Here is a 27351-nt window from a genome sequence, read left to right on the forward strand (position 1 = left end):
GAAGGCGCGTGCCAGCTTTATTAAGCAATCGCCACCTCCGACTGCATGGTGGTGTTACGTATCGCACTCCACCCGTCACACCTGTCGTACCTGTCTGTCGCACCTGTGCGCCTCCCTAGCTGTGACGCGTGCGCGCGTTTGGCCCGCGCCGCTCCCGGACGCGACGTGCGCGTCTGCGTGAGTGCGTTCGAGCGTGCCGGTGTTCTCAATGAGAGGACTGGGGAAGGGGGGTGGGCTGGGGGGCGGTGTCCGCAGTCCTCCTCGCGGCGAGCACGGAACCGCAGCGGGGCGGGGGGCGGGGGAGCTGTCCGTTTCAGGACCACGCGGCCGTGGCGCGCGACACCACACACGGGAGCCGAACAGAGTCCTCATCACCTGGCGGCGCCGGACGGACTGCTCATCTGCAGGCAGTCTGCAGGGGTAAAGCTGCCCTGCGGTAGAAATAGCCCCCCCCCCACGTCCTCCTCCCGGCGCCACATCGGTCCGGAGGCACCGGCGGCAGCATCTTTCCGCCTCCGCCGCATCCGGCGTCTCCGCGCAGGACCTGCCCGCTTTGTTCGGTAAGTGGTGTGTGTGTGTGTGTGTGTGTGTGTGTGTGTCAGGGGGGTGATCGTTTTTACACGCTCGCGCTGGCCTCATTCCCCGTCCCGCGCACGTGCCTGTCTTTAACAGCCCTTCTTTCCGTGTGCGGGTTTTTGCAGCCACATCCTCCTCCACGCGCGTTTCCCTCACGTCGATCCCAGATTGTCGGAGGAGTCGGAGGGGGACCTCCATCCACTTTCTCCGACGCCTTCCTCGGTGAGCACGGGCCGCTGCTGAAATTTAAATGGCTGTGTGTGTGTTGAGGAGTCGCAACCTTCCTTCCGTTTATTGCAATCCGTACAACGACTTCATTCATGTGGGAGAAGAGCTGAGTGTGTGGTGCGAGGATCACGATGAGGAGTCTACGTGCCAGACGGAGTTAATACTCTTACAGGAATAATGCTGAGGCTAATCACTCACTCGCGGTCATTGCCTGGGTTCCGTGATATAGGACTCGTTGGGTTCATATCCCCTGTGGAAAACCACAGGACCAGTGTGTCTGGTGATGGTGACACTGTGCGTGACAGTTTATGTTCTCAAGTACTGGGTCATATGTGTGCCTTCCTCAGCCTGTCCAAAGTAGTCCTACTTTCCTAGTGTTACGTTGTGCATGGTTTACGTCTGTCCTGTAGACAAATAGTATTTTAAAGTTAAATCATCTCTCGTCCATCGAATCAAAATAGCTTTTCAAACACGATAAGTAATGCGTGTAATCTGCTACCTTACCGAGACCTTTCATGCGTCTGTAGACAGCGAAGTGTTTATCTGAAACTGTAGTCTGCGCTGCTGAATATTTATGAGCGGCTGGATGGCTCTCCTGGTCTCAGTTAAGCAGGTTTCATACGGTATAGGCAGTTGTTGCAGCATCCTTGTGGGCTGCGCCACACATCCCATCAGCCCCTCGGTAGACCTGGTCATCCCAGGCTAGAGTGACAACTCTTCTGAAGGTGACTAGAGGGCTAGAAATTCACACACACACACACACTTTCTGAACCGCTTGTCCCATTCGGGGTCGCGGGGAACCGGAGCCTACCCGGCAACACAGGGCGTAGGGCCGGAGGGGGAGGGGACACACCCAGGACGGGACGTCAGTCCGTCCCAAGGCACCCCAAGCGGGACTCGAACCCCAGACCCACTCGAGAGCAGGACCCAGTCCAACCCCATGCGCCACTGCGCCCCCTATCAGCTAGAAATTCATCTGCAGTTTAAATTGTGTGGGACTAGGCACCAGGCAGAGCTGGAAATTGAGATGCCTTGGATCACGAGTGGTCAGAATGCGTCTTGGATTTTTCACAGCAAGTAGGGTTGGTCATTTAATTGGCCTGGACAACATCCTACATGGAGTGTACATTATATTCAAAGTGGACCTAAGGGTTTTATGTTCTTTCTGGATTAGGGAGATTCTGTGATTTAGTTTAACACCATGTCCCTAAAACTATGTCTCTCAAAAGATGCTTTATCATAATGCCTCCAACTAACAGCCAATATAATTTTTCCATTTCCTGAACAAGCTGAAACATTTCAATTCATGGAGCTCTGGTCTCTGAAGAACGTGAAGTCATCAGAGCCTGGACCCTGGCTGAGTGCAGGGCTTTTCCTTTTCTAGTGGTCTTTGCTTGGTAACATGGTCAGAACACTGAGTCTAAGTGGTCCAAAATACTGAGAAGAGGTATCAGAGGTTCTCAACCTTCTGTCCTTCCCTGAAGACCAGCATTGATTGGTGGTGTTCAGCCTTAGCTGCATTAGTAATGTTGTGTTCAAACTAGTGTGTTTTTGTTGTTCTTTTCCAATTTCTGTGTACCAGTCTTATCTCCTTTCACTTTGTTATGGAGGTTCATTCCATTCAAAAGCAAACATCATTGTCACGTCCAAACCCGCACCGCAATCAAAAGCACCTGATGCAGATAAAGTACCTGATGACAATCAGTTCACTCAGCTTTAAAAGACCCTCCTAAGCCCCTTCGTACTCATGGAATCTCATCGTGACAACTATCCCACTGCACCTACATTGCATCCTATGTCCTGTTCTCTTTCCTCCCCATCTTCTGTTCTTCGTTCCCTGGCTTCTGACCACTCGCCTTGCTTTATGACTTCAATTAGGGATCATCGCTCCCACTGTGACCGCTTATTGACCGACTCTTCACACATCCCCGACAACAAGAACTCATCTGCTCCATCAGTTCTAAATAAACAATCCTGCACTTGGGTCCAGCCTTCTCCGCGTCCCCTGTTCCGCGTGACAATCTTGAACAACTCAAGCATAAATTGCATCAAATCACTGAATTAGATTGACCTTTTAGCATGTGGTGACAAGGCAAGTTCCTATTCCTAATCACTATTGAAACAGCCAGGGTGGTTCATTTAGTTTGATTATTAAGTTTCTGTTTCATTCTTTACAGTAGTGACAACTGAAAGTGACTAGGTGTTGTTGTCAAACTTCTGTGTAAGTTTTGTACCCTGGTGGTATAGTACTGACACCACATGACAATGTCAGGGTTTTACTAATAATTTTCTGCAATCAAAGAGCCATCAGTGGATCTCAGCTTGTTTGAACAGGGATCTTGAATGACAGTCTAGTTTATCTAGTTCAGTGCTCTTAAAATCAGGAAACCCATTATAATCAACATAAAATGTGTGACATTTAATTGTATTACAGTAGATGGCACTCTCTTCAGAACCATTAGAGCAGGCAATTTTTCATATCTGAATACAGGGGACTGATGCATCTCTTCAAAGACCTCAGATGGAATCATCTTCTCTTTCTTCTGAATCAGATTGGCATGGTTAGCTGCAGACCGCACTGAAATAAAAACAGGATGTTTTGTATTCTTTGCATGGCATACGATGCGGTGCAGTATCTCACGTGCAGCAGTGTGTCTGCTTGGTGGCAAGACCACTGAGTTGCATTCCATTCCCCATGGTTACCAGTGTGGCAGTTAAGCAAATTGTAGAAGTAGCTTTAGAACTTCATCACTCTCATTGGTAATTCATCCTCCCAGGTTTGCGAAGTTTGCAGGGGTCTTATGTTAACCGAATGGTATGCAGTCAAATTGGCAAAGACCGTTTGTGAGAGAGTCAACTGTTTTATCCACTGCAAAATAAAAAAGCAGGCCCAAGTAGACAAGTTAAGTGGGATCAGCCTCTGAGCTCAGTGGACTGATTCAGAAAGAAATTTCTTTCTCCTGGCTGCCTAGTGTGTGGCACTTGATCAATCTCTGTCCTTCTCATCAGACAAGTTCCTGTGCCTGGGGATTGAGATGTGATTAATGTCATAAGAGCGTAATTACTTGGCATGTGTGATTGATTGCCTTCTCCTGCTAATAGCTGGTACAGCCCCTCCCTCACTCCACTCAGTGCTGACTATGCTTCCACCTGGATTTTTTTTGGCTAAAGCCTCACCTTGGATTAGTGACGCATACGTCACATTGCAGCAGGCATTCGTTCTGTTACGGTTCAGATGAAAAGGTGCAGTGACCGAAGTAGGAAAGTTGAGATGCAAGCAAAGCAATATGTGCACCTGCCTTGCTCCTGTTTGCATCAAGATATTAAAGCTCAATAATGTGGAATCTTGCCTTGTCTTGAGCATGTATGGCAGAGAATGATAAAAAAAAAGACACAACATGACAGATATCACTCTTGAGACACAACAAATTAGGACCTTGTAGACGGTCGAAAGAGCTCTGTAGAGTGAGATGTTAGCCATTTGTTTTAGTTAGAAGCTGGACAGTAGTCAGAGTAGTGGTTAAGTAGTCAGGCACAACAGAAAATATAGTCACAGTGATGTACGATTTTTCCCCTGGGGTAGTCATCGTCCTGCGTGAAGCAGCCCTCTCTGGTCTGCATATGATGTTTGTTTAGAAATTTGGCACCCGTCTTCAGCTCTCCCAGTCCTACTCGTATTGCTACACAACAAACTTATGCCAGCATGCTGCACCCTGTATGATCTTGCATGAGTTGCAGTTTTTTAAACCTCATGCACCATCAACAAAACAAGGGGGCTGTTGAACCGAACTGACGGCTCCTGTTTTATTCATTTGCCGAAGGGCTTTTTCATGGTCTGCTGGTACGGTATTTAAAAATGCAGAAAGGTTCAGTACGGAGCGCCTTTCTCCTACTCGCTTTTGAGGAACCTCTGAAAGCTTTCAGGATGCACAGCAGGTAATGCCCTCTCATTGGATGCCAGTAAAACTCATCAAACCACCCCTTCCCTTGCAGCTAGAGTGCTAGGCTCACTGCGGGAATATATCTGTTAAACACAGGCATTCTGCAGGCTTTTTAGCAGAGGTTTATATATAGCACATTCTTTACTCCTTCCTGCATGCTGGCATTTTGTTAAATTACCACCTTTGTTAGGATTTCGAGAAAACGCTTTGTGCTTTCCCTTAATCCTAAACTGTAGGCAAATTGCAGAACACATATTGTGGATAATACTCCAGTACCGCTGTGTGTCAGAATTTGGACACGTGTTATACTGCTAAAATTTAGACTTTGTAGCACTTGGGCAACTGGAATTGCCCAGATGGATCTGCATATCTTAAAATTTGAATAAATTAATCCATACTTAGAGCTGGTATTTTAGATGAACTAAGGCAATTCATGGTCAGAGCTTCTTCTAAAGGTTCTACTGGGTCATCAGTGTACGGGGCAGCTGGGAGCATAGTGGGTAGATCTGCTGCCTCTGGGCCCAAAGCTCATAGGTTTGACGCCCACCTCTAGCTGCAGTATCCTTGAGTGTGGTACTTACCATGAATTGTTCCAGTAAGAGTTGCCCAGCTGTGTAAATGGGTAAATAATTGCATATTGTTTTGGAGAAAAGCATCAGCTAAATGAATAAACTTCTCATCAATACTTCATGAGAAATATATATTCTATGAGGCTCACCGTCCTCTGAGCTATCATTTCTGTGCATCCCATAAACAAGATATATCATGTTAACAAGAAATAAGCATGTTGCAATGGGGCTGTTTAGATCACAAGAAGAGCTGAAACAATTCAGTGAGGTTCATGGTATTAGTTGGATCCGAACCTGTACGTGTTTCTAAAGCCCACCTATGGACCCCCTTCTCAGTCCTTGTTTCCTTATCCTTTCTGCTGGTGGATGCTTTTAATATATGTTTTTACAGAATTCTCAGCAGACACATTCCATAGGCAGATGATTAAAAGTGGCCACATCTTTATTGAATTCGGTCGGTTTCGTTTTAAGTTTCTCTGCTTCTCCGCCTTAAGAAAGGCTTTGTTCTGCAACTACTTGCTGGTTATTCAGGCCTTTTAAAACCACTCCAGCCATGTCCTTACATGACCAGCGACTGCAGACGAAGCTGAATCACATTCTCTGTGAGATGTGATATTATCCTGTCTGCGACGGTGGGGAGGGGGGCGACGGAGCGAGGTGAGCGCAGAATGTACGAGAGCGTGTCAGACGGATCTTGCAGCGAAGGGTCGTGACATTGAGTTCCTGCGGGGACCTTGGAGGGCTGTTTCTTTCATTCTGAACCTCCGAGCCCCACGCAGTCTCACCTAAATTCCATCCCCACCGATCCCCCATTGATGAGCTGACCTTGTCCCTCCAGAGGAGACGGACAGCTCAACTATTCCCTGCCATCTGCCGGCTCCTCGCACAGCACTCTGTCCTGATCTGAGGGGGTGTGAGGAGACCATGTGAGTGTGTGCTGATTGGTCAGCTCTGCCAGGGGGGCAGAGCCAAAGTGGCTTGAGTGGCAGGCAGGGAAGGACACGGAGGGTCGGAGTCAGGTCTGTGGGCTTGCATGGGCATGCAGGGAAGAAAGGACAGAAAGAGGGAGGGACAGGAGAACAATGAGGTACGTGAAGTCATGTAAAAGGTATTTATCAAATACAGATGAAAAGGTAGAAGTGGATGGGAGAGAGAGAGAGAGAGAGAGAGAGAGAGAGAGAGAGAGAGAGGTTGAAGAAGCATGTGCTCCTAGCTGTTCTGTTGGATCTCCTGCTGTGTGTGTCTGTGTGTCTGTGTGTGTGTGTCTGTGCGTGTGCGTGCGTGACAGTCTGCACTCAGAGATGTGACCATTACCCAAATGAGGATTCTCTGCGGCAGACTATGACGGGACCTGTGAGTCTGAGCCGGCGTCGATGCGCAGAAGCAAGCCGAGGGTTGCGGGAATAGAGGAGAAATACGTTTCCGCCTGTTCGTCTGTGCGTTCGTGCACCTTGAGCACGTGCGTGCGTTTCCCTCTCTATATCCGTGGTCGCACGTGCCTTGCTGCTGCCGCATGTCTCTGCGCCACACTCTGCTGCAGGTTGTGCTACGTGTTATGTATTCCAAAGCTTGCGTGTCCGGCCACGTGCGGCAATCCCACCTCACGCACGCTGCACGTCAGTACGAATTCCACATGCTGGTGACATACACCTGGCAGCGCCCACAACAGGTTTGACTGGAAAGTCTGCCGTGCAGGTGAACAGACAAGCCAGCAGTAATGTTTGGGCCAATACAAAGCATCCCTTCCCCCTTCTCTTACATGTCTTTAGTCAACTTCGACCTCTTCATGGGACTGTATTTTCAAATATGCTCACATCTGTGCACAAATAAGGCTGTAGATCCATCTGATGCATGACACCAGTCCACATTTACGTTACGCTTGTTTACGCTTTTCTCCAAAGCGACTTCCAGTGAACTCTATGTAGTGTTATCAGCCCACACACCTTATTCACCGCGGTGACTTACACTGCTAGATACACTACTTACACTGGGTCACTCATCCATACGTCAGTGGAACACACACACTCTCTCTGTCACTCACACACTATGGGTGAACCTGAACAGCAGGTCTTTGGACTGTGGGAGGAAACCAGAGCAGGTTACTAGGAATGCTCTGTTCATGTATTGGCCTGATGGGGCTTTGTTTTACTACATATTTGAGTGAGCTTGCCTTTGTACCGGAAATTTCCTGGGACTTCATCTGAGTAACTGCTCCCTATGCAAGGTCACGACCATCTGTAAAACAACAGCCAGATACCAGGTGTTTACCTGAACTTGCATACAGTGACTAGTCATAATAAGTTTAAGTAGCAGTTGAGTTTAAAAGAAAGTTAGACTTGTTTATACCGCTGAACTTTTCCACCGAAGCCGTCGCGATGACACGTACAGATTCTTTAGGTTTCCTCCACCATGCTGTGGCTCGGGGACAGTCCCCGCTGCAGCTCCAGCTTATTTTCAGCAGTTGAGAAAGTGGCACAAAATACTAGAGGAGCACTTTCTCAGTCAATGTTAAGGATGAACCGCTTTGAACTTGGCTGAATCGGGAGTCTTCATTTGGTCTGTCTTGACAGTCTTGCTGCTGCGCCAAACTGTTTCGTTACTTGCTCTTATGCGCTCTCGGTGTACCTCATCATACCTTATGATTGTGTCGACTGCGTTGGGTCTGCATTACATACATTCGCGTTTAGCAGATGCTTTTCTCCAAAGGGATGTACATCTCAGAAAATACAATGCGTTCATTACATTAGCAGAGAGACATAGATGCAGACGTGTGATTAAGTGCAGTTAGTTTGTTTCTTTCCACCGTATGAACCAGTGTTCATCACACGAGTAGCTGTATAAAACTTTATCAGAATATCCACCTAGTAATAATTTTCTTGAGATACATATAAACAGTTACGTTACATTACAAGAGTAGCCGTGTAAAGGTTTATCCGGGCATCATCTTAAACTTATAATGCATGAACATTTACAATCAATCATCAATCAACGCCTTCCACCCCTCCTGTGGCATAGGCCGCCAACAAGGGCTCTCCAGGCATGAATATTTATACCTTACAGGAACTTAAGAGATGATGGGTGAAGTGAGTCTGGAAGAGGTGAGTTTTAAGACCCTTTTTAAATGTGAACAGAGATTCAGCAGTTCTGAGTGAGAGGGGGAGGTCGTTCCACCGCATCGGAGCCAGAACCGAGAACCTTCGTGCTTTACCTTTCGTGCGTGGGACCACCGAGCGGGCAGATGTGGAAGAGCGTAGCAGTCTGGCTGGGATGTAGTGGACGGTCAAGATGATGATCAGTGGTGGGGTGCAGTGGATGTTCAAGGCGATCAGTGGTCTATTGGTACAAAATGAACAGGCGTGCTCAACGTGTGAGCGGCGTAAGGCAGGATCCGCACTCGGAGTGTGTGCGGACACACCGCTGCGCTTGGAGCTGCCGTTCCGCTAAAAGAAGAGGCAGCCAGCAGACGGAGCGCAGAGGCAGCGGATTAACGTGCCAATCGCGGAACGGAATTTGATGGCAGCTACGGCATTTTTCAGGGCACACATCTGGGCAGGCAGCAGGTACGTATGCCGGCGCGTGGGCAAAACCGCAGGAAAACTGCGGACCCGTGACCTTGTGGCTGCCGCGTAGCGTGTTGCCGTGTCGGTGCACCGTTTCTTTCGGCCACGTCTCTGCAGGCGTGTGCGATGGTGTGTATTTCAGCACCTGGGTTTGTTCCGGGTGTCGCTGTCCGTTCCTTTCAAAGCAAAGGACACGGCTGTCACACTGACGTGTTCATGGCTTTAAAAAGAAAATCACACTTTCTTTCCATATGTCCGTTGTCCTGAAGGTTTATTTGTTCTTATGCATGTACATCTCACGTCTTGTCCCGGTCATCTGTCGCTCTTGTCCAATCTTCCTCCCTTTCGGTGTTGCTGGTCCTGCTTTTAAATTTCACCGTCTGTGTTACGTGTCTCTTCCGGTTTCTCACCGTCACCCTGTCTGGCTTTCTGTTTGCATGTCCATCTTTCTGGACACCTGTCTCTTCGTGTCTTCACCGCGCTGGTGATGCTGCACGTATCGGTCGCGGTTTCCGTCTCGCTGCCGCTTGCACAGGCTAAGCTCTGACCTTAGTGCTGAGCCTGACCTTCACTTCTTTTTCACATGGCTGGGAGGTAGAGACGTGTTTGCAGGACTGCTTTCCCTTCTCTCCATCCTCACTGCCCCCCCCCTCCCCCCCACAGCTTAGTCCTAACCATCGATTCTTTCCTCTTTTTTGCGTTTTGTGTAAAATAATCGCTTCACTCATGCAACTCCCCTGACAGCATCATTCCAACTGAGTTTTTGTTTCTAACCCTTTATCGTTTCCAGGGCTGGTGCTGAGAGTTTCGGTGACTCTGCTCAAGAGTCAGTCTGGCACTCCTTAGACTTCAATCTCTAAATGAACGAAGATGTGCATGCATATATAGTACAAAAATATTTTTCTTTTAGATATAGATATATGCAGCTCATGAAGAAGGAAATAACATTTCAATTTGTAAATAAATAAATTATTTTATCTAGTTGCATACAATAGCGACTGCATATTGTGTATAACATATATAACATTAAATATGAACAGAACACAAATTTATACTTACAGACTGAAAATGGACTGAAAAATAAACTTTTTTCAAGACTGAAGTTCTTTGATGAAGCAAATGGGTATACGGTTTACTGTGCAGACTGACAGTTTGTTTCATAGAAATCGTGACATACAAACCTGCAACAGTTCACGGGCACCGGGTGGTGCTGTGTCGTATCGTGTTTATAAACAGCAGGTCTTTGGACTGTGGGAGGAAACCAGAGCACCCAGAGGAAATTCACACAGACAGAGGGAGAACATGCAAACTCCACACTGTTAGGGTTATGATATGACAAACTTAGTGGTCTAGGGGTGCCAAAGTCTGGGCTCGCCAAATTTTGCTCCTAAAATCCCAACATAAATTGCAATCTAAAGATTTCCTCTGGGTGCTCTGGTTTCCTCCCACAGTCCAAAGACCTGCTGTTCAGGTTTACCCATAGTTCGTGAGTGACAGAGTGTGTTCCACTGATGTATGGATGAGTGACCCAGTGTGAGTAGTGTATCTAGCAGTGTAAGTCACCGCGGTGAATAAGGTGTGTGGGCTGATAACACTACATAGAGTTCACTGGAAGTCGCTTTGAGGAAAAGCATCTGCTAAACAAAAAAAAATGTAAATGTACTAACAGGTTTTATACTAGGATTTCACAAAGAGGCAGGGCTGCTCACACTAAAACTCTGAGGACCATTGGCACTTATGTTCTGAGTGGAGTGGGACACATGTACACCTGGAAAGTTTCTTTTGGAAAGTTCCAGGCTGTTTCTGCTACTTTTCAGCAAGCGTTGTCAGTCAATGCATCTTTCTCAATACACCGTCCTCCAGTCAATGACCGCAAGCTCACAGCTTCCGTAACTGAAACCGACTAGGTACGAATGCCAGCAAAGTGAATTATGGGAGAACCCCACATACACTTTCTCTCTCTTTGAACATTATACCTGATTTGGGAACTAACAATGCAGTGCAGGAGATGTGGACTCTGAGAGTACTGATCCCTGGGGACGCACCCACTACAAGACGCCAGTACTTATTGTTACCATTTTTCATTCTCTTGGGTATTAAGCAAATGTCCATTGAAAATGAGCATTTGGAAAACAATTTTGCACAAGCTCAGTACCCCATCAACCGGGTATGTTAAGTCTTCTTATATATATTGGACTGCCTCTAAGGAGATGGGCCTCTTGCACAGATGCTAAGGATTATGAGCATTACTGTTGAGGGTTTAATACACTTCCGCTGAAAGAAATTGGTCCAACTGGTACTTTTAAACAGAAGAGAGACTCATGACTGATGGTGCCCTGAGTTTGATGCAGATAATGATAGGAGGCACATTTCATTGGCCATGTTACTGAGAAATTATCCTTTATAATGTCCTTGATCATGTTCCTCCCTTATACATTTAATGGCCTCTCTCAGTTATTCAGCCTCGATTTCTTGACACCCTCATTCAGCTATTAGGTTGCTCAGATTGCTCTTTTGCTTATGTTTTTAACCACTTTTTATTTACTTATTTGCATTGTTTTCATAGGGATGATTTCTGTCTGGTTTTCTCCAACAGGAATAATGAAGAGAAGGACTAAGAACCAGTGAGGAGCTGTCTCTGCTCCTGCCATCCTCCTGCATGTTGGTGCTGAATGTGTACATGAGGTCCAAAATAGGAGCTACAATAATAAATCAAATAAGGGCCACAATAAGAAAAACAGAAAGAAGAGCACAGGCCACTATCTCTGTAATGTGTCACAGTCATGTCCCAAGCAGGTAAAATCCTTCACCTATATGTGGAAGTGGGGTCAGTGCCTGAGGTGGTGAGGAGAGTGGCTGGCAATGTGGAGGTGGCTGGTCAAGCTGCATTGCAGAGAATAGAAGGCCAGACACTGGAATCAGTCTCTCTTGAAAACCAGAAATCCAGCCGTACAGGGAATGGGTTTAGCGGACAGGACTTCAGTCCGAGGGTATCTCCATACAAGAATAACCTTGGCTTCCAAGGCTACCCAACAGCAATGCCAGTTGATAGCTCAGCCCCTCAGAGATCAAGCCTGCTTTATGATGGGACTGATCACCTCCTTTCCCCAGCACACCAAAATGAGACCAGTTGGGCAAGAACTGAAAATACCACAGCCCCAGGAACACCTTCTGGTGGGTGCACATCCCATGGAGTAGTGTCAGAGCAAGATGGAAAGCGATCTGTTGTCACCTTCAGTTACATTGAGAGGGCCTGCATCAAGACGGTTGAAAGTCCCCAGAGTGCCTTGCGCAAAGGTGGGCTCTCAAGCTTCCCCGATTCCCTTGGTAGGCCTGAAGAAGAAAGGCTAATGCCTTCTTACCCTCACAAGAGGTTCAGCAACCCTATCTGGTTTGACAGCGACAACTTCTCCTGTGGCTCCAGTTCAAAACCATATCAGGCTTCCACGGACCAGCAGGCTCACTCCAAAGATCTCCGCAGAGCTGCCCTTGATGTCATCGGGAGAGCTGCAACGCAAAGAGCATTGGATGAGTTTGGTTCTCCAGAGCTGAGACGCAGGGTGGCCAATGGGCTCAATGGCTCCGGTGCCTGGCACCAGCGGCATCCCCGCTGTCAATCCTGGTCGGGCTCCCCAGGCCTAATGCGAGGTCCCTGTAAGCCACCAGAATCTTGCCAAACCTGCCCAGACCAGCCACAGCCTGGACTCAGTTTTCCCTGGAATCCAGCAAGTAGTCAGGTAGCCCCCCAAGTCAGCCATGCCAGTGCATATACAGCCGGGAAGCTGAACTCTGTTCCTCACGAAACATCCACGCTGAGTAACTACTGTGTTCCTGGCATTCCGTGTTCTGTGTCCAGTTCCAGTGACAGTTCAAACTTGACCCAAAGGATCCACAGCCCTGCAGGCGATAAATTAGAGGAAGGGATGAACCAGCTGAGTGGAAAAAACGGAAACACACCAGCCAACAGTCCTGACATAGCACGCAAATTAGCAGAAGAGGCCACTAAATTATCAGCAATATTTACTGGGGTGCAGAGGTTCCCATCACCCGGTGCTGTAGAAGATGTCCTCTTGTTGGATAGTGCTCAGCAACCGGATTACCTGGCACGGGAATCACAGCAGTGCCTCCTTTCCGAGAACAGGGGTCCTCAGGCAGCTGAGATGAACATTCCTGTTCGGAGCCAGCAGCTGCCTAAAGATGCTGCCGAATTAAAGGATCTCTCAGACAAACACTTGTCACTCTTGCAGATGTGCGACAACAGCTCCCCAGCTGTGCAGGGTGAGTGGAGAGGCAATACCTCAGGCTTTCATCAGTGGCAGGATGGCGGAGAGTCACCTGCCATACCCTCAAGGCTGCATCGGTCCCAGCCACACTGCGGGGAGCTGAACTCCCCCCTCAGAGACCCCCGTTTGCAAAGGGCAGAGAGCCTAGTAGTCAGTAGCCCCACCCTCCATCGCTATCAAGCCCCGCAATATACGGGAGGAAGCTGGGCACTGGACCAAGACCTATGGCAGGAGTCAAGGTATGATGAGGGAGCGAGAAATGCAGTGGACACAGCCAGAAGGATGTACTGGGAGTCTAATGTGGAGTTGCCCCAGCAGGAATGGGGGTGTATGAAGAAAGACGAGAGGACTGAGAGTGCATATCCAGTATCCCAAACTGGACTGAACGTTAGCAACTCCTCCTCAGCCCTGCTGCAGAAACAAGCTGAGTGGAGGAGGAGGGAGGCCCTGTTGCTCGGCCCGGTGGCACTGGACTACACCCAGGCCGGGTCAGCCTTAGATGCCGAGGAACCCCCAGAAGTAGACGGGGGCGGGCCACAGGGGTCCTCCCGCAGCTCCAGCGGAGTTACTGGCAGTCTGGGAGACGGTGACTGCCTCTCCCCGGAATCTAGCCAGTCCAGCCCAAGGGGCAGCGAGGCAGGACAGGCCACGTCCGGCATACAGGTATGCAATGCATGCAGTGGTGCCGGCCCTGTTGCGGATAGCAGATTCCCTCGGTTTAACTGGCGTCCTCCGGAGGTTCCCAGAACGCGCAGAGCTTTTGGCGGCTTGTATTTACGGACTCGGATCATTCGCACTGTAAGACCCGCTGGCGATCATCACCGCCGCCAGCTTCAAAGAAGGCGTGAGGTGCAAATTTCTAACTTAAAAAAAAATTCTGGTGATTAAATATATGTCAATTGATTTTTCTGCTGCACCAGGCTAGCCGATCTTGGCTCTGCGGACAACAGGTCACTCGCAAAATTGATGTTTGTTCAGATAAATATCGACATTTAGCGCTGTCCGCAAATTGAAACTCTAGTGGGGCCATATTTAGAGGAAAGCCTCTGCTGAGGGAGAAGTTTCTTATCAGAATTGTCTGTCTTGTGAACCCGCTTGCCTTGCATGGGAAAAGAATCCACTTTTAATTGTTTCAGTACCAGATACATAATAATAGCTTGATCATGAATAGGGGGTGCGGTGGCGCAGTGGGTTGGACCACAGTCCTGCTCTCTGGTGGGTCTGGGGTTCGAGTCCCGCTTGGGGTGCCTTGCGACGGACTGGCGTCCCGTCCTGGGTGTGTCCCCTCCCTCTCCAGCCTTACGCTCTGAGTTGCCGGGTTAGGCTCCGGTTCCCTGTGACCCCGTATGGGACAAGCGGTTCTGAAAATGTGTGTGTGATCATGAATAAAAATGGCTATAATGCAGAATTTTTACGTGCACGTGTCTGTTTGTCTCAGTCGGACAGCGGGCCGTCCGCCGTAGGCCCTTCTCTCCACTCGCAGAAGATTGCCCGTGCCAAGTGGGAGTTTCTCTTTGGGACGTCGGCTGAAGGTGCGGGGAGTAAAGGTACGTGGAGAGTGCCGAGATAAACCGCCCAAAACTTCAAAAGTCTTAAAATGCCCTCATGCCCCAAGAACGTTACAAGATTTGACTCAGGGTGTCAACAGCTGTTTGGAATGAAAGAGTGGTAGAGCACAGCCTCCCTATTTAGTATTATTGTTCCTCTGTACCAAAGTTTTCTGCATAACCTCAGACACAGCTTTTTGACTGAGGTTCATAACAAGTGAGCCAGTTGAGCAGTTGAATAGTGTCTTCCCTTTGCAAGTGTAAACATGATTCAGTATTCAATGTTTCCAGTTTATGAAGCTCCTCTGTTCCCTCTTTACGTCCAAAGATATTCCAGATGCTGCTACGGCGCCCCCTAGTGGTACCTGCAGCGAGTCACAGACTCCGACGCCACCCAGCTCCTTGCCTTTGGTGTTGCTGTCAGGCCACGACGTTCAACATGTGGAGGTGGAGCTTGTAACCCCTCCTCCAGCGGCGGTGGGGGCATCACCCAAGACCGGCATCATCCGACGCACGGTGAAATACTCTGAGACGGACCTGGATGCGGTACCGCTGCGATGCTACCGTGAGACAGACATCGATGAGGTGCTGGCAGAGCAGGAAGAAGCAGACTCGGCATTCGGCAGCAATCGCAGCGTAATCGGCACCTCGGGCACTGGGAGCAGCCCCCTGGGAGCTGCCTTCTACGAGCATCTCCGCAGGGAGGAGGAACAGGAGGAGGAGGAGGAGGAGGAGGAGGAGGGAGAGGAGGAGGAGGAGGAGAGCCTTGATCTGGAAGGGGAGGAGGATGAAGAGGTGGCTGACTGGGCCAGTGTGAGGATGCAGGGAGACAGGAAGAGACAGCAGGTCTGTCAGGAAGAGGATGACATCTTTAGCAGACTTTTAAACAGGTGGGGCACTAGGTACTTGACCAGCAGAAGGCATCCCGGGATTTCAGTTCGACAAAGGTCATCTGTCTTCCGCCTTAGACCTACCATGCTAACTGTGTCTCCTTTCTTTGTTGTGTCCCATCTTTCCATGAAGACCCTTAGACGATAACTTCGACCCCCCGGCCTTGAAGTCCCCCCTCCTGGTACCGGGTCCCTGGCCGTCCTCGGAGGAAGTGGGGCTGGACACGTTCAGCCGGCACTTTGAGAGCATTGTAGAGTCGCACCGTGCCAAGGGCACGTCCTACAGCAGCCTGGACAACGCCAGCCTGATGACCTCCAGCAGTCCAACGGGCTTCACCTTCGATCCACCCACTCTGACCCCCGAAGCACCAGGGCGCTGCTTCCAGAGCGCACGTCAAATCGCCGAGCTGGCCTTTGCTCCGCTGGCATGGAGCGAGCGTGGCCCCAGCGCGTCTGACTCCTCTGATGCCACGCGGGCCCCTTCCAGCGAGAGGCTGAGCAGCGAGGGGGCCCCTTCACTCGGCAGCCTGGGGCCCTTGGAGAGCTGGCATGGAGTCTTGTCCTGCAGGTCGGTGTCAGTGATTTCTGGTCCTTTGACTGTAAATGCGACAAGCTGGAGCACTTACAACTTAATCGTCACACGATGACTCCCAGCAGCTCGTGCAGACCCCATGCAATAAAGTCCTTTTTCAAAGGCAGTGCTGGGCATGTGCAGGATGCGTTGTGTCTGTGTGCCACTAGAGGTCACTGTTTTCCTCAGCCTGTTTTTCCATGTCAAAACGCAAATTTTACGCTAGGCCCTGGAATTACTTCTCACTATGTGGAAATGTGCAGGAATTACGGTCTGAAACAGTGACTGTGAGTCAGGGCATCATTTGGTCTGGAATTTCCCCCTGTGAGGCCTCATGTGAAACCAGGAATTCAGAACATCGCATTATCTGGGCACTTTTTTGGGAGACGCTGCTGAGATACTTACATAGCTATATTTTTAAGCGCTTTTAGCGCTTTCATACAGCTGGGTGTTTTGCTTCAGCATTTCACACCAAGTGCTTCCTCATGGTACCACACTGAGAGTCAAATTATTATCCTTTGGGTGGCTTCTATAGTTTTTAACCATTACACCACTCTGATTCTTTAGTACCACAAGCCCAAGTCCTATGTGATCCAGGAAATGTTCAGTCCTCATCAGGATATGTTGATGGGATTCACTGTAATAATCAGGCATTTGGCATGTAAGCTTAAATGTGAAGAAAGTGAAGAAATTAGTGTGAACTTGACTGTGTCAGAACATTGACCCTACCGACTGATGTGACGTCAATGTGTTGTGAAAGTATGATTTGTGCTGTGTTTTACCACCTACAGAAAGTGATTTCAGGCATATGTGTGTGTGTTTCGGACTTTTATGTGAGAAATAAATAGAAATATCTCCAGGATAGACAACTCATTAACATAAACTTGGTAAAAAGTTAAAAAAAGAGAATCTGCATGAAGGGCATGTAAACAAACCTGTGTTTGGTGAAGTTTTCGTCCCTGCCCTCTGTTGGACCACCCGACTCCTCGGCCATCTCCGGCGAAGCAGCCAATCGGCTCTGGAGTATGGCCAGTTTCGCTTGGTCTCCACAGAGACGGTAGATTAACTTTCTGGACAGTCATTTCAGGGGTTTAAAACAGTGATGGAATGGAATGTGTGTGTGTGTGTGTGTGTGTGTGTGTGTGTGTGTCACTCTGGGGCCTTGTAAGCTGTAGGGGCTGAAGGACAGTACCAGGATCTAATGTAACAGAGAGTGGAGCATCTGGCTCTCCCCAGGACACTTCCACCACTACCGCAGTAAATGCAGGCAAAATTGATCATTTGAAACAGGTTTTTATTGCACTTTGACCAAAACACTCTAATAGCTAGAAGCTCAAATGAAAAATTGCAAGCGGCCTGGCAAATATCATTAAGCCCCTATTAGTGGTTGTCGAACGCAGCACGGAGCCGTCGTTGTTAAAATATTGGCCGATAAAGGATTGTTTCACCCCATGCGAGTCAGTGGAAGCAACATTCCTGGGCTTCGCCTTGGCCCCGCCCCCTTTTTGACACGCTCCTTTGCAATTAGACAGAGCCTCTGTTGTAATGCTGCGCCCGTCCAGCAAACAAGAGGCGACCAATTAAGGAGAAGGCCGCTGCCGATTCGCGCACGGCCCGCCGAGCACCATTGTGTAGGGGGCCTAATTGGACGCGGGGCTGGCGTGCCACGAAGACCCCGCATTTTGTGGATCTCTGGCACGGCAGGGGAAAACATGAGTGTATTCACGCGTGAGACCAATGGCGTAGAGAAATGAATCGTAAACATGAGCGGTAAACACAAGCAGGGCATCTTGTGCAAAGGCTGCCCAAAGCGATGCTAATTAATTATTTTTTCATTTCTGATCACTGATCGCAATGCGCGCGCAGACAAGCCGGGTGGGACCAACCCATGTAGAGGTACGAGGAGATGGACAGAGCAGCTGTTTACTCTAAAAAAAAGAATTGCTTGTCGCACCAGTAGAGGCACAAAGGGGTTGAAGTGAGAATCTGGAGAGCAAAGCACCGCAGCCAAAATCGGCAGGGGATATTTGCGAAAGTTTGGAAACGAAAGGGGAGGAGCAGAGAGAGAGGGAAGGGGGGGGGGGGTGACTCTGAGCAAGGCAGCGCTCTGGATTGGGGACGGTCTCGCAGCGGACACGGTCACAAGAGAAGGCGATCAACAGGAGAGCCAACGAGAGGAGTGGAAAGGAAGCGGAGAGGATGTGGAAGGACCCATAGAACGGAGGAGGAGGGCTGCACCCTGGAAGGGACGAGAGGAGCCAGGAAAGCAGGAGAAGGCCAGGGGGTCTGCAGGGGCCAGAGGAGGGGGACTATGAGGGCCCCAGGGCCACGGCGCCCCCGTTCGGGAACAAGCAGGGTAGCAGTGCAGCGGGCAGGGGGTCGCGGGGGGGCTGAGTCCACAGGAAAGATGAGCGCCGTGCTCTGCTGGCCAGGCCGGGGGACAACACTGGAGGAGTGCTGGACCCCCCAGCGCCGGGCGAGGTTCAGGTGAGTGTCCTGTTGGGACGTTAAGAGGAATGGATGTTTTACCACAGCAGTGCAGAGGAATATTCCCCTGCAGAGGCATTAGCATCTCCTGGCACCCGAAAAAAATCCAGTTCATTATCGGACTCATGAACTCGTGAAAATTTAACGTGCCGTTATTATGTCGTGTCGTCGTGTTGTTGTTGTTATGGAAAGTGGGTGGCACAGTGGTCGGAGCCGTGGCCTTCTGCTCAGACGACTCGGGTCCGAATCCCTGCTCCTGCTGTAATATCCATGCTTACCCTGATTTGATACAGTAAAAATTACCCTTCTGTATCATCGTGGCTTAGAGTGCAAACCTAAAATTGTCATTTTGTACAGATGTATCAAACAAATAGTGTTTAAGGATTTTTTTTTAATTATTTTTTTTGACTAGTAGTAATGGTACCGAATGTGATGATGTCAGTGCTGAGAGGTGTCTCACCTGTTATGGCATCTCTGTGTCACTGCAGCCACTGCAGGCCTTGAAATCGCCCCCATTCTCAGACATATTAACACATCACGCTTTACAAGCCAGAAAAAAAAAAAACGTTTCCAGAGGCAGCCGACGGGGAATTTACATGATTAATGGGCCTCGTGCTCAGTGGACAGCGGTAACTCACAGGGGAGAACCGCCGCTGTGAGGAACTCGACCAAGTGTGCTGCGCTCAGTCACCGCTGACTATCGTTTGGGTCCTGTGTGTTGGGTCTAACCCGGAGGCACCAGGGCCTTGCGTCCACTCGGCTTTGCTCGACTTCCGACCCCAGAGTTTCTGACCCGCTGGTACTGTTTTAGTGGGGATGGAGAAGGGGGCAATATCCCAACCGGGTGTCTACATCTTGGAGGAGAACCTCCACTCCAGTTCCCAGAGCGAGAAAGAACCCACATCTAAGTGTCTAGGGGAGTCACCTCCTCTGGTCAGAGTGAGGATGATGCCAGGACCTGGTTTCTATGTGTGTGTGTGTGTGTGTGTGTGTGTGTGTGTGTGTGTGTGTGTGTGTGTGTGTTAGAGTGGGGGTGTTCTGCACTGTGAGCTTGTTATCATTAATGTTGTTTTTGCCATTACCGCTGTCTCCATTATCACTGCCATTAGCTTCCGCCCCTCTGGTTCCTCAGCAGTCCTTCAGGGCGCTTTGTTTATCGTATATTTCTATTTTCGTACGTTTGTGTACGACGCCAACTTGTCAGAGCACACACAAAAACTCGCACATCAAAGCGAGGCCTAGGGAATAATTCAGCTCCCTGAACACCTAAAGGCAGTAAAAAGGAAGAGGGTGGTGAGACATTGAAGCTGCTAGAGGAACCGGTCAATAGAGGAAATGGGAGATTATTTTTAGCCCCGATAGAACAGAAGTTGCTGGGTGGGGGGGGGGGTCAGTGTGCAACTCATGTAGGACAGCTCTGGTTTCCGCTCACTCCACTTGTTTCCCAAGAAGATCCCACATAGCTTCTCACTGAAGGGCAGGACCCAGACTCATGGACAGAACCCAGAGTGTTTCAGTTCAATTCATGTTGACGCCCCTTGGAATACCGCCCCCCCCCCCTCCAGGGAGAAGCTGGAGTTGGATCGGGACCTGAGTGAGCGCCTGGGCCTTGGCAGCACCGATACCCTCACCAACGGCAACAAGGCCGACCTGGAGGCGGCCAAACGGCTGGCCAAGCGACTCTACCACCTGGATGGCTTCCGGAGGTCTGACGTGGCCCCGCACCTAAGCAAGAAGTAAATTCCGTTCACCTGACTGGGTCCATTTATGCATAACCTGAAGTTTTGCTCTTTTCCACACAACTGATGAAACTTAACACATCAGCATATCAGGCTTCTCTGATTTTTCTATTTCCTTGAGAATCAGATGTCTGGAATTTGGTGTCTGACTGAAACTTATCCGACCATCTCCCTTTCCCTCTTATTCTCCGTCCTTCATCTCTCTAGCAACGACTTCAGCCGCATGGTCGCCGAGGAGTATCTGGGTTTCTTTGATTTCACCAATCAGACTATTGACCAGGCACTCCGGTGAGTCCTGAACTTCATTTGTATTGGTTGGCCTACTCTCCGAGTTTCAAAGAATGATGGAAGTATTGGTCACCGTGAAAGATTTTAGTCTTCCTCAACGAAAAATTAGGTTTTCTCTCACCTTCCTAGGAACTGATCTGCAGTACATAATTGACAATTACCTATACTGGCTTAACTGTCCTACTGCTTCTTAATGCTTTGTGGGAAATGCTGCCATCTGCTGGTGGTAGCCAAAAAAAATGTTTCTTCTGCAAAATCGAGAGAGTACATTTTCTTTTCAGTACAGATTGTTTTTGCAGTAAGATGGTACATTTTTGTGTTTCCCACAGTGATGTGTGTGCCCCCTATTTGGGGGGGGGGGGGGTAGTTATTACAAAGCACATAATCCCACCCACAGATACTGAAAGCATAATCCCACCACCCTAATACTAAAAGCATAACTTTGCCCCCAGCAGAGATCATCGCTCTTCCCCAATAGTGCAGTCATGTACCCCCCACCACTGAGAGCTTAATGATACAGCCAGTCTTGAATTATTACCCCAGCTCTCCAATAACTAAAGCCCTAACTCTATAAACCTAACCCAGCTCCCAGTACTGAAATCAAATCCCCGCCCCAACACGTTCGTCTCTGATTCAGAGCTTTCCTGAGGGAGTTCGCACTCATGGGGGAGACGCAGGAGCGCGAGCGGGTGCTGTCCCACTTCTCCAGGAGGTACCTCCAGTGCAACCCGGGAACCGTTCCGTGTGAGGGTAGGTAGGAGACGCACGATCAATCTTTCGTTCTCGTAGATTATCTTTCTTTTGGTGTTTCCAGCCCTTTGCTGTAAAACCCTCCATAATGGAGTCATTTGTTAGAATTAAGTCTTCATAAATTACTAAAAATTATTGATTATATTTACTTTTGCCTGTTGTTTTTTGTGGCCTCATTCCAGGTCATTGTGTTATAAAGCTCTCTTTTTCCTTCTCGTTTTGCCCCCGCCCCAACACGGTCTCTTCAGACAGTGTCCATGCCCTCACCTGTGCCCTGATGTTGCTCAACACTGACCTGCATGGCCAGGTGAGTTACACAGAGGCTGGAGATGGGAGTGTCAATGCACTGTGATTGACTGTCATTCTCAACCAGGTGTCAAAGTCTGAATGGTGATTGGCTGTCACTATTAGAACAGTATCTGTAGGGAGGGGTAATGGTTCGAGGGGTGTGGACTGGTAGTGACTCCTCTTTACCCCTGCTGTCCCCAGAACATTGGCAGGAGGATGTCCTGCATGCAGTTCATCAGCAACCTGGAGGGCATGAACGACGGACAGGATTTCCCCAAAGAGATGCTCAAGGTGGGTGGCTGTGGGACAAGGCCCCACACACACACACACACACACACACACACACACACACACACACACACACACACACACACAGCATACAGAATCCGAAAGCCATCTGTGTTCACCTGACTGAGAACAGAACTGCCTGATGGCAAATATGGGAGCTCAGGTGGATGATTTTACTGCAGGCGGGAATCTCTGTGTCTATGAGAGTGAAATGAAAACATACAGCTTGGCTCTGTTTGTGTGTTTCTCTGTGGGTTAATATATATTATGTGTGTAGTATGTGCATTTACATCTCTGTATATTTGCGTGTAAATGTGGTGCGGGAGACCGATATACAGTATTCTATGGCAGCAGGAGCAAAACTGGGCCTGACCCAGCAGATCACAGCTCCAAAGTGGTCCTGGTCCTGTAGACCAGAGGTCCAAACCAGGCCTGGCCCAGCAGACCATAGCTCCGAAGTAACTCCAAAAGTAGTCCTCCAAAGCTGCAAAGTAATCCTGGCCCCACAGATCAGAACTTTAAAGTGGTGCTGGTCCAGTAAACTAGGGCTCCAAACCAGGCCTGCCTAGTAGATCTCAGCGAAAAAAGTGGGCATAGTCCAGCAAATCAGAGCTCCAAAGTCGTAAGGTCCAGTAAACTAGAGCTCCAAACCAGGTTTAGCCCAGTATATCAGATCTCCAAAGTGGTCTTGGTCCAGTAGATCACATCTGCAAAGTGGTCCTGGTGCAGACCAAGTACCTTGCTGTACCATCAACCAACCAGTCAAAGGCAATTTTCTCAGGCAATAACACTGGATCAACAGGAGCTTTTCTAGCAGTTGTGCCGGACCTAAGGGACAGTTTTCTCAGGGAGCTATGCTGAACTGGTCCCTTTGTAGTTGTTCATAAAGCATCAACATCCCGCTCGTCGGTGTCCAGCCAGACTCAAATCTTCCATGAACGCACCAATGCCGTGGGATGGCTTTCAAGTTGACATTTACATTTATCCATTTAGCAGATGCTTTTCTCCAAAGAGACATACATTTCAGCGAAAATACAATTTGTGCATTGCATTAGGAAAAAGAGACATAGCTGCAGACGCGATTCTTAAGTAAACCTAGTTTGTTACTTTCCACTTGATGCACCGATGTTCATTGCACGAGTAGGCGCATGTGATGCAGGATAGGTGAATCCTGATCACCTTCCTACAATTTTTTTTTAACTTTATTTTTTATTTTTTAAAATGTCTTGACCACTGTGGTCTGCATTTGCATCCACCCTCATCGGTCCGAAAGTCTTGCCTCCTCTATTATCTGTGTCACGTCCACGCCCACAACACAAGCGACAACACCTGACTCCGCACTAGCTCCTGAGTAATCGCTCACCCTATAAAGACCCTCTTCAGCTCCCGTACCGTTGCGGAATCTCGTTTGGGACAACCGCCCTTCCTCGCGTTACTTCGCGCGCACACTTACTCTATTCTCTGTTCACAATCTTCGGTTTTCTGACTCCTTGCTTCGTTTTCCGACCACGTCCACGGATCCTCGTTCCTGTCCCGTTCGCCGATCGACCGACCCTTCGCCTCTCCCTGGTTTTGAGAACTTGCCTCTTCCCTCAACTTCAGACGAACAGCCTTGCGCTTGGGTTCAGCCGTCCCGGCTCCCTGTGTTCCGCGTGACGGTCTGAAGCTCATAGAGAAACATTTGCTCTAGTTCCAGGCTTGGAAACAAAGAACGCAGAAGCCCCTACAGCCACTGCTGCATTATCTGCATTAATGTACACAGCTAACTGCTGGCCTGCGCTGTGCTGTAAAAGAGCTCGGCTTGAACCCAGTGACCTAGACTTTTTGTTAATGCAAAATTATTACCGCTAGAAATCTGTGCAGTCTTTCATGCAGCATCTCCTCCCACGATCTTTTCCCATCAGCCCCCAGCCTGTTCTCCTGCTCTCTTTCCACTCCTTTCCAACCCCCTCCTTCTCTATGCCTCCAACTGTCCTCCACTCACATTCATTATCCTCTGGTACAACGTCAGTCTCCTTTCCTCTTTGTCTCACCAGTCCTTCAGTGGACCCTCCATCCCCCCATCATTTCCCCCTCGTTACTCTCTTCTTAGCCAGTTCTTATTCCCTATTTTTTGATCGCAGTTCCTGACCGGTCATCAATCCTATCGGTTCACTGGTCGCGAGCCTCACTGGCTGCCTCTTCGTCTACCTCCCTAGGTGCTTTGCTTGACATCTAACAACACAAAAAACAGACACATGAACCATCCCCTCGGGCATATTTGTGGCAAAATGCATTTCAAAACACAGCTTGGGCCTGATATCATGGAGTTTCTGTTGTTTCCATCCCAACCGCCTTCCCCTCGCACCTCTCTCTGGTTTGCGCCTCGTTCTGCACCCCCCCCCCAACCCCCCCGCCGTTGACTTTGCGTGCATAGAGTTTTATTTTCAGTTGAACCCAGTTATAATGCGGAGGCTGGAGCGAGAACCTACCACCCTCCCCCCCCCCCCCCCCCTCCCTCTCGCTCATTTCTCACTCCCTCATTTTTTGCTTTTCCTCCCACCCTTTTCAGTTTTATGCAGATCATAAAGGACTTTATTGATATTAACAGAATTGTTGATTTTTGTCATTTCTATTCACATACAGAGTTACTAGTCACTTATTATTAACCATTATTATCTGACACCCTTCTGCAAGGTGGCATACAGTGTTTAGCTGACACCTTTTTTTTACAATGATTTACAACAGGCCGAAGCCGAATTTGAATTGACGACCTTTAAATTACAAGTCATTGTCATTAACTGCTACACTACTGACTGAGCCCAGACACAAAGTATAACCAAAAAATGAAAAAGGTCACTCGGTTCAGCTGCTGAAAATCTGAAGACAGGCAAAATCTCTACACCACCTGCAAATGAGCAAAAAAAAAATCAGTAATCTCACACAAAGATAAGTTGTATTAGTGTAACGGTGCTGATTAAAAATAAAGATGGTGTGAGACTTGGCGATGATGCTGAGAACAGATTGCTACCCTCCCCATTCCTTTGTGACACACTCCTCACTTCACTCAGGTGTTCGGTTGACCTGGTTACCTGTTGGGAACAGGTGCACTGCATCCCACCTCCCCACGGGGGGTCCCCTTGTAGTCGAGAGATCCAGGCATGCACCGAGCGCAGCCGGAGGAGGTTGGGTGCGTGTGCGGAGTAGACGGTGCGGGAGGGGGGGGCGGGACCATATGTTCAGAATTTCTGGCATGCTGTTGTTTGATGCGGGCCTGCACTCTGTCCGGTCCAGCGGTCAAACAGAAACCAGCCAAACAACATTAACAAAGCACCCTGATGCGTTTATCACAAACCCGGTTATTTGGTTATTTGCGAGTCTCCTTGTCAAATTACCTAAAACTGAAAGGTCAGCAGATCCAAAAGACAGCAATTTGAACAGCAGGCGAACACAAATAGGTTTGTAACCTGAGCACTGCCATTATAAATCCCCGGAAGGGTCTTGGTCTTACGCCCTGGAGACGGGTATTAAAAGTGATCTGAATTGTTCCAGTAAAATACCCAGCTGAATACGTCAGTAGGATTGAAAGTCGGATGAGCCTTGATGTTGCTCTTCTAACACTACAGCTCTCTCTCTCTCTCTTTATCTCTCTCCCCCTTTCTTCATCTGTCGTCCTGCCTTGCCTCACACTATCGACAGAAAAATTAGATGGATCAAGCAATGAAACCCCCCCAAAAGTCTGATGAAAAAGGTCATTATTTCAGAATCCGCATCGCCGATAAAAAGCGAGAGCCGCACGCGTCCGAAGTTACCGTCGGGGAGCAGGACGGCTCGCTGCTGTTCTCTCTCCCTGCAGCTTTTGGGACTGACGCTGCGGTCGGACGGTTATGATGCGGTGCTGCTGTGCGTCACAGGTCCTCACGTTGTGAGTGTGTGCGTGCACAAGCGAGCGTGCGCGCACAGCTCGGGGACCACCCCGTACCCTCGAGTATGGTGTCCCACCTGAGTGGGCCTGTTCTGCGTCCAACTGTGTAAGTAGGTCAAATACAGGCCCCCGCACCCCTACCGCCCTTACAAGGCTTGATGCCAGAGCCTACCCAAGGCCTCGTACCTGGGTCAGTGGGTGATCTAAGCCTGCAGCTGCCTCCACACGTCCGAGCAGGTAGGCACACCTTCAGCGCACCTGGCTCACCACTCCTCATCCCCCACCTCCATCTCCTCCCCCCCATCCCTGGGACTGATGACACGTGGACCACAGAAGTAGGTTACAAAGAGGAGGGTAGCACAGAGATGCCGGAGCGCGTTCAGGGAAACTCCGCAGGGCGAGTGCTCTGTGTGTGCGCGCGTTGGTATATTTGAGTGCGTATGTGTTTGTGTGTAATTGAACGTGCGGCGTGAGCACCTCTACTTGAACGTGGAAGGACACCACGGTCCCCGTTTGGGTTCCGCCGGGTTGCCTGGCGACAGCATCCACAGCCCGGAATGAAAGAACAAGGTCACACTTTAATGAGACACGCTGAAAGATCATCGCCGGGATCAGCTGGGTCCTGCTCTGTGAGCCGTTTCACTGCTAACACCGGCCGGGGCGGGGGGCCGTATCTTCTCACCGTGTCGGCTTTCTCTCCGTGTTATCATTTCCAATGTTACGAGCCCTCGCAAATGCAGCTGTTCACATTTTTAATTTATTGGCTGAAGGAAAAGCTTTCGTAAGAGTCAAAATCCCGTTAGAGAAAACAGCAAGTGGCCGTAGTGTTACTGTTTCGGGTACTCGGCGTGTCCGCACGAAGCAGAGGGTTTGTCACACGATCGGCATCCGTTTCCTGTCGGTCAAGTCTGTCCGGAGGTGGCACGTCATGCACGGCACAGGTGGATGTGCAGATTCTCCATCTGCATGCAAAGCATCGACGACAGATGCACTTTTCTCATTCCAAGCAGGGCCGCGGCACCCTTCCCTTCCAATGATTCCTCACGCCGTCAGAACTCCGTCGAGGATGGGGCTGCAGAATTCTCGCGATTATTATTAAAACCAAAAATACATATTAGGAACAGATGCAGAGTTCAAATGGGTATCCGTTCGCAGATAATGCAGTCTCGCGATTGACATCTATCGTACCACGATAACTGTGAGGTTTACAGCGGTTCTTTCCCATCGCTCATCTGCATTTCTAAGGACCTCTGTCCACTTGCTGGTACTTTGAAAGGTAAACCTCAGATTTCTGTGGTCTCTTTTTTCAACCGAAAGCTGTCAGTGTAGTAGAATGCCGTCTATTCGTTTCTCCATCCGTCTATGAATATGTAGGTCAAACGCATATATAATTAAATGGTTCCAGATACGCAATGAATTTGTAAAAAGACTCGGTTCACTGG

The 27351-nt window shown here is 49.2% G+C and overlaps 1 protein-coding gene across 5 annotated transcripts in view; it reads left to right on the plus strand.

The window, feature by feature from the left end:
* Positions 1 to 201: 201 nt before the first annotated feature.
* The window catches only part of LOC108934888 (PH and SEC7 domain-containing protein 1-like), a 42954-nt gene continuing 15804 nt past the window's right edge, over positions 202 to 27351 (plus strand). Inside the window, exons 1-11 of one of the 5 annotated variants that reach the window (XM_018753076.2) lie at positions 202 to 560; positions 702 to 798; positions 11471 to 13820; positions 14596 to 14704; positions 15033 to 15594; positions 15728 to 16162; positions 20218 to 20388; positions 20599 to 20679; positions 21317 to 21429; positions 21678 to 21736; positions 21919 to 22008. In XM_018753076.2, coding sequence (XP_018608592.2) covers positions 11658 to 13820; positions 14596 to 14704; positions 15033 to 15594; positions 15728 to 16162; positions 20218 to 20388; positions 20599 to 20679; positions 21317 to 21429; positions 21678 to 21736; positions 21919 to 22008 — 3783 coding nt within the window. In that variant the 5' untranslated portion in view covers positions 202 to 560; positions 702 to 798; positions 11471 to 11657. Of the gene's footprint in view, positions 561 to 701; positions 799 to 5959; positions 6402 to 11470; positions 13821 to 14595; positions 14705 to 15032; positions 15595 to 15727; positions 16163 to 20217; positions 20389 to 20598; positions 20680 to 21316; positions 21430 to 21677; positions 21737 to 21918; positions 22009 to 27351 lie in introns of those variants that run through there. The other 4 variants (XM_018753075.2, XM_018753071.2, XM_018753073.2 and 1 more) reach the window with 4 other exon arrangements.

This window comes from Scleropages formosus, chromosome 3, assembly GCF_900964775.1.
Source record: "Scleropages formosus chromosome 3, fSclFor1.1, whole genome shotgun sequence".
Taxonomy (NCBI): Eukaryota; Metazoa; Chordata; class Actinopteri; order Osteoglossiformes; family Osteoglossidae; genus Scleropages; species Scleropages formosus.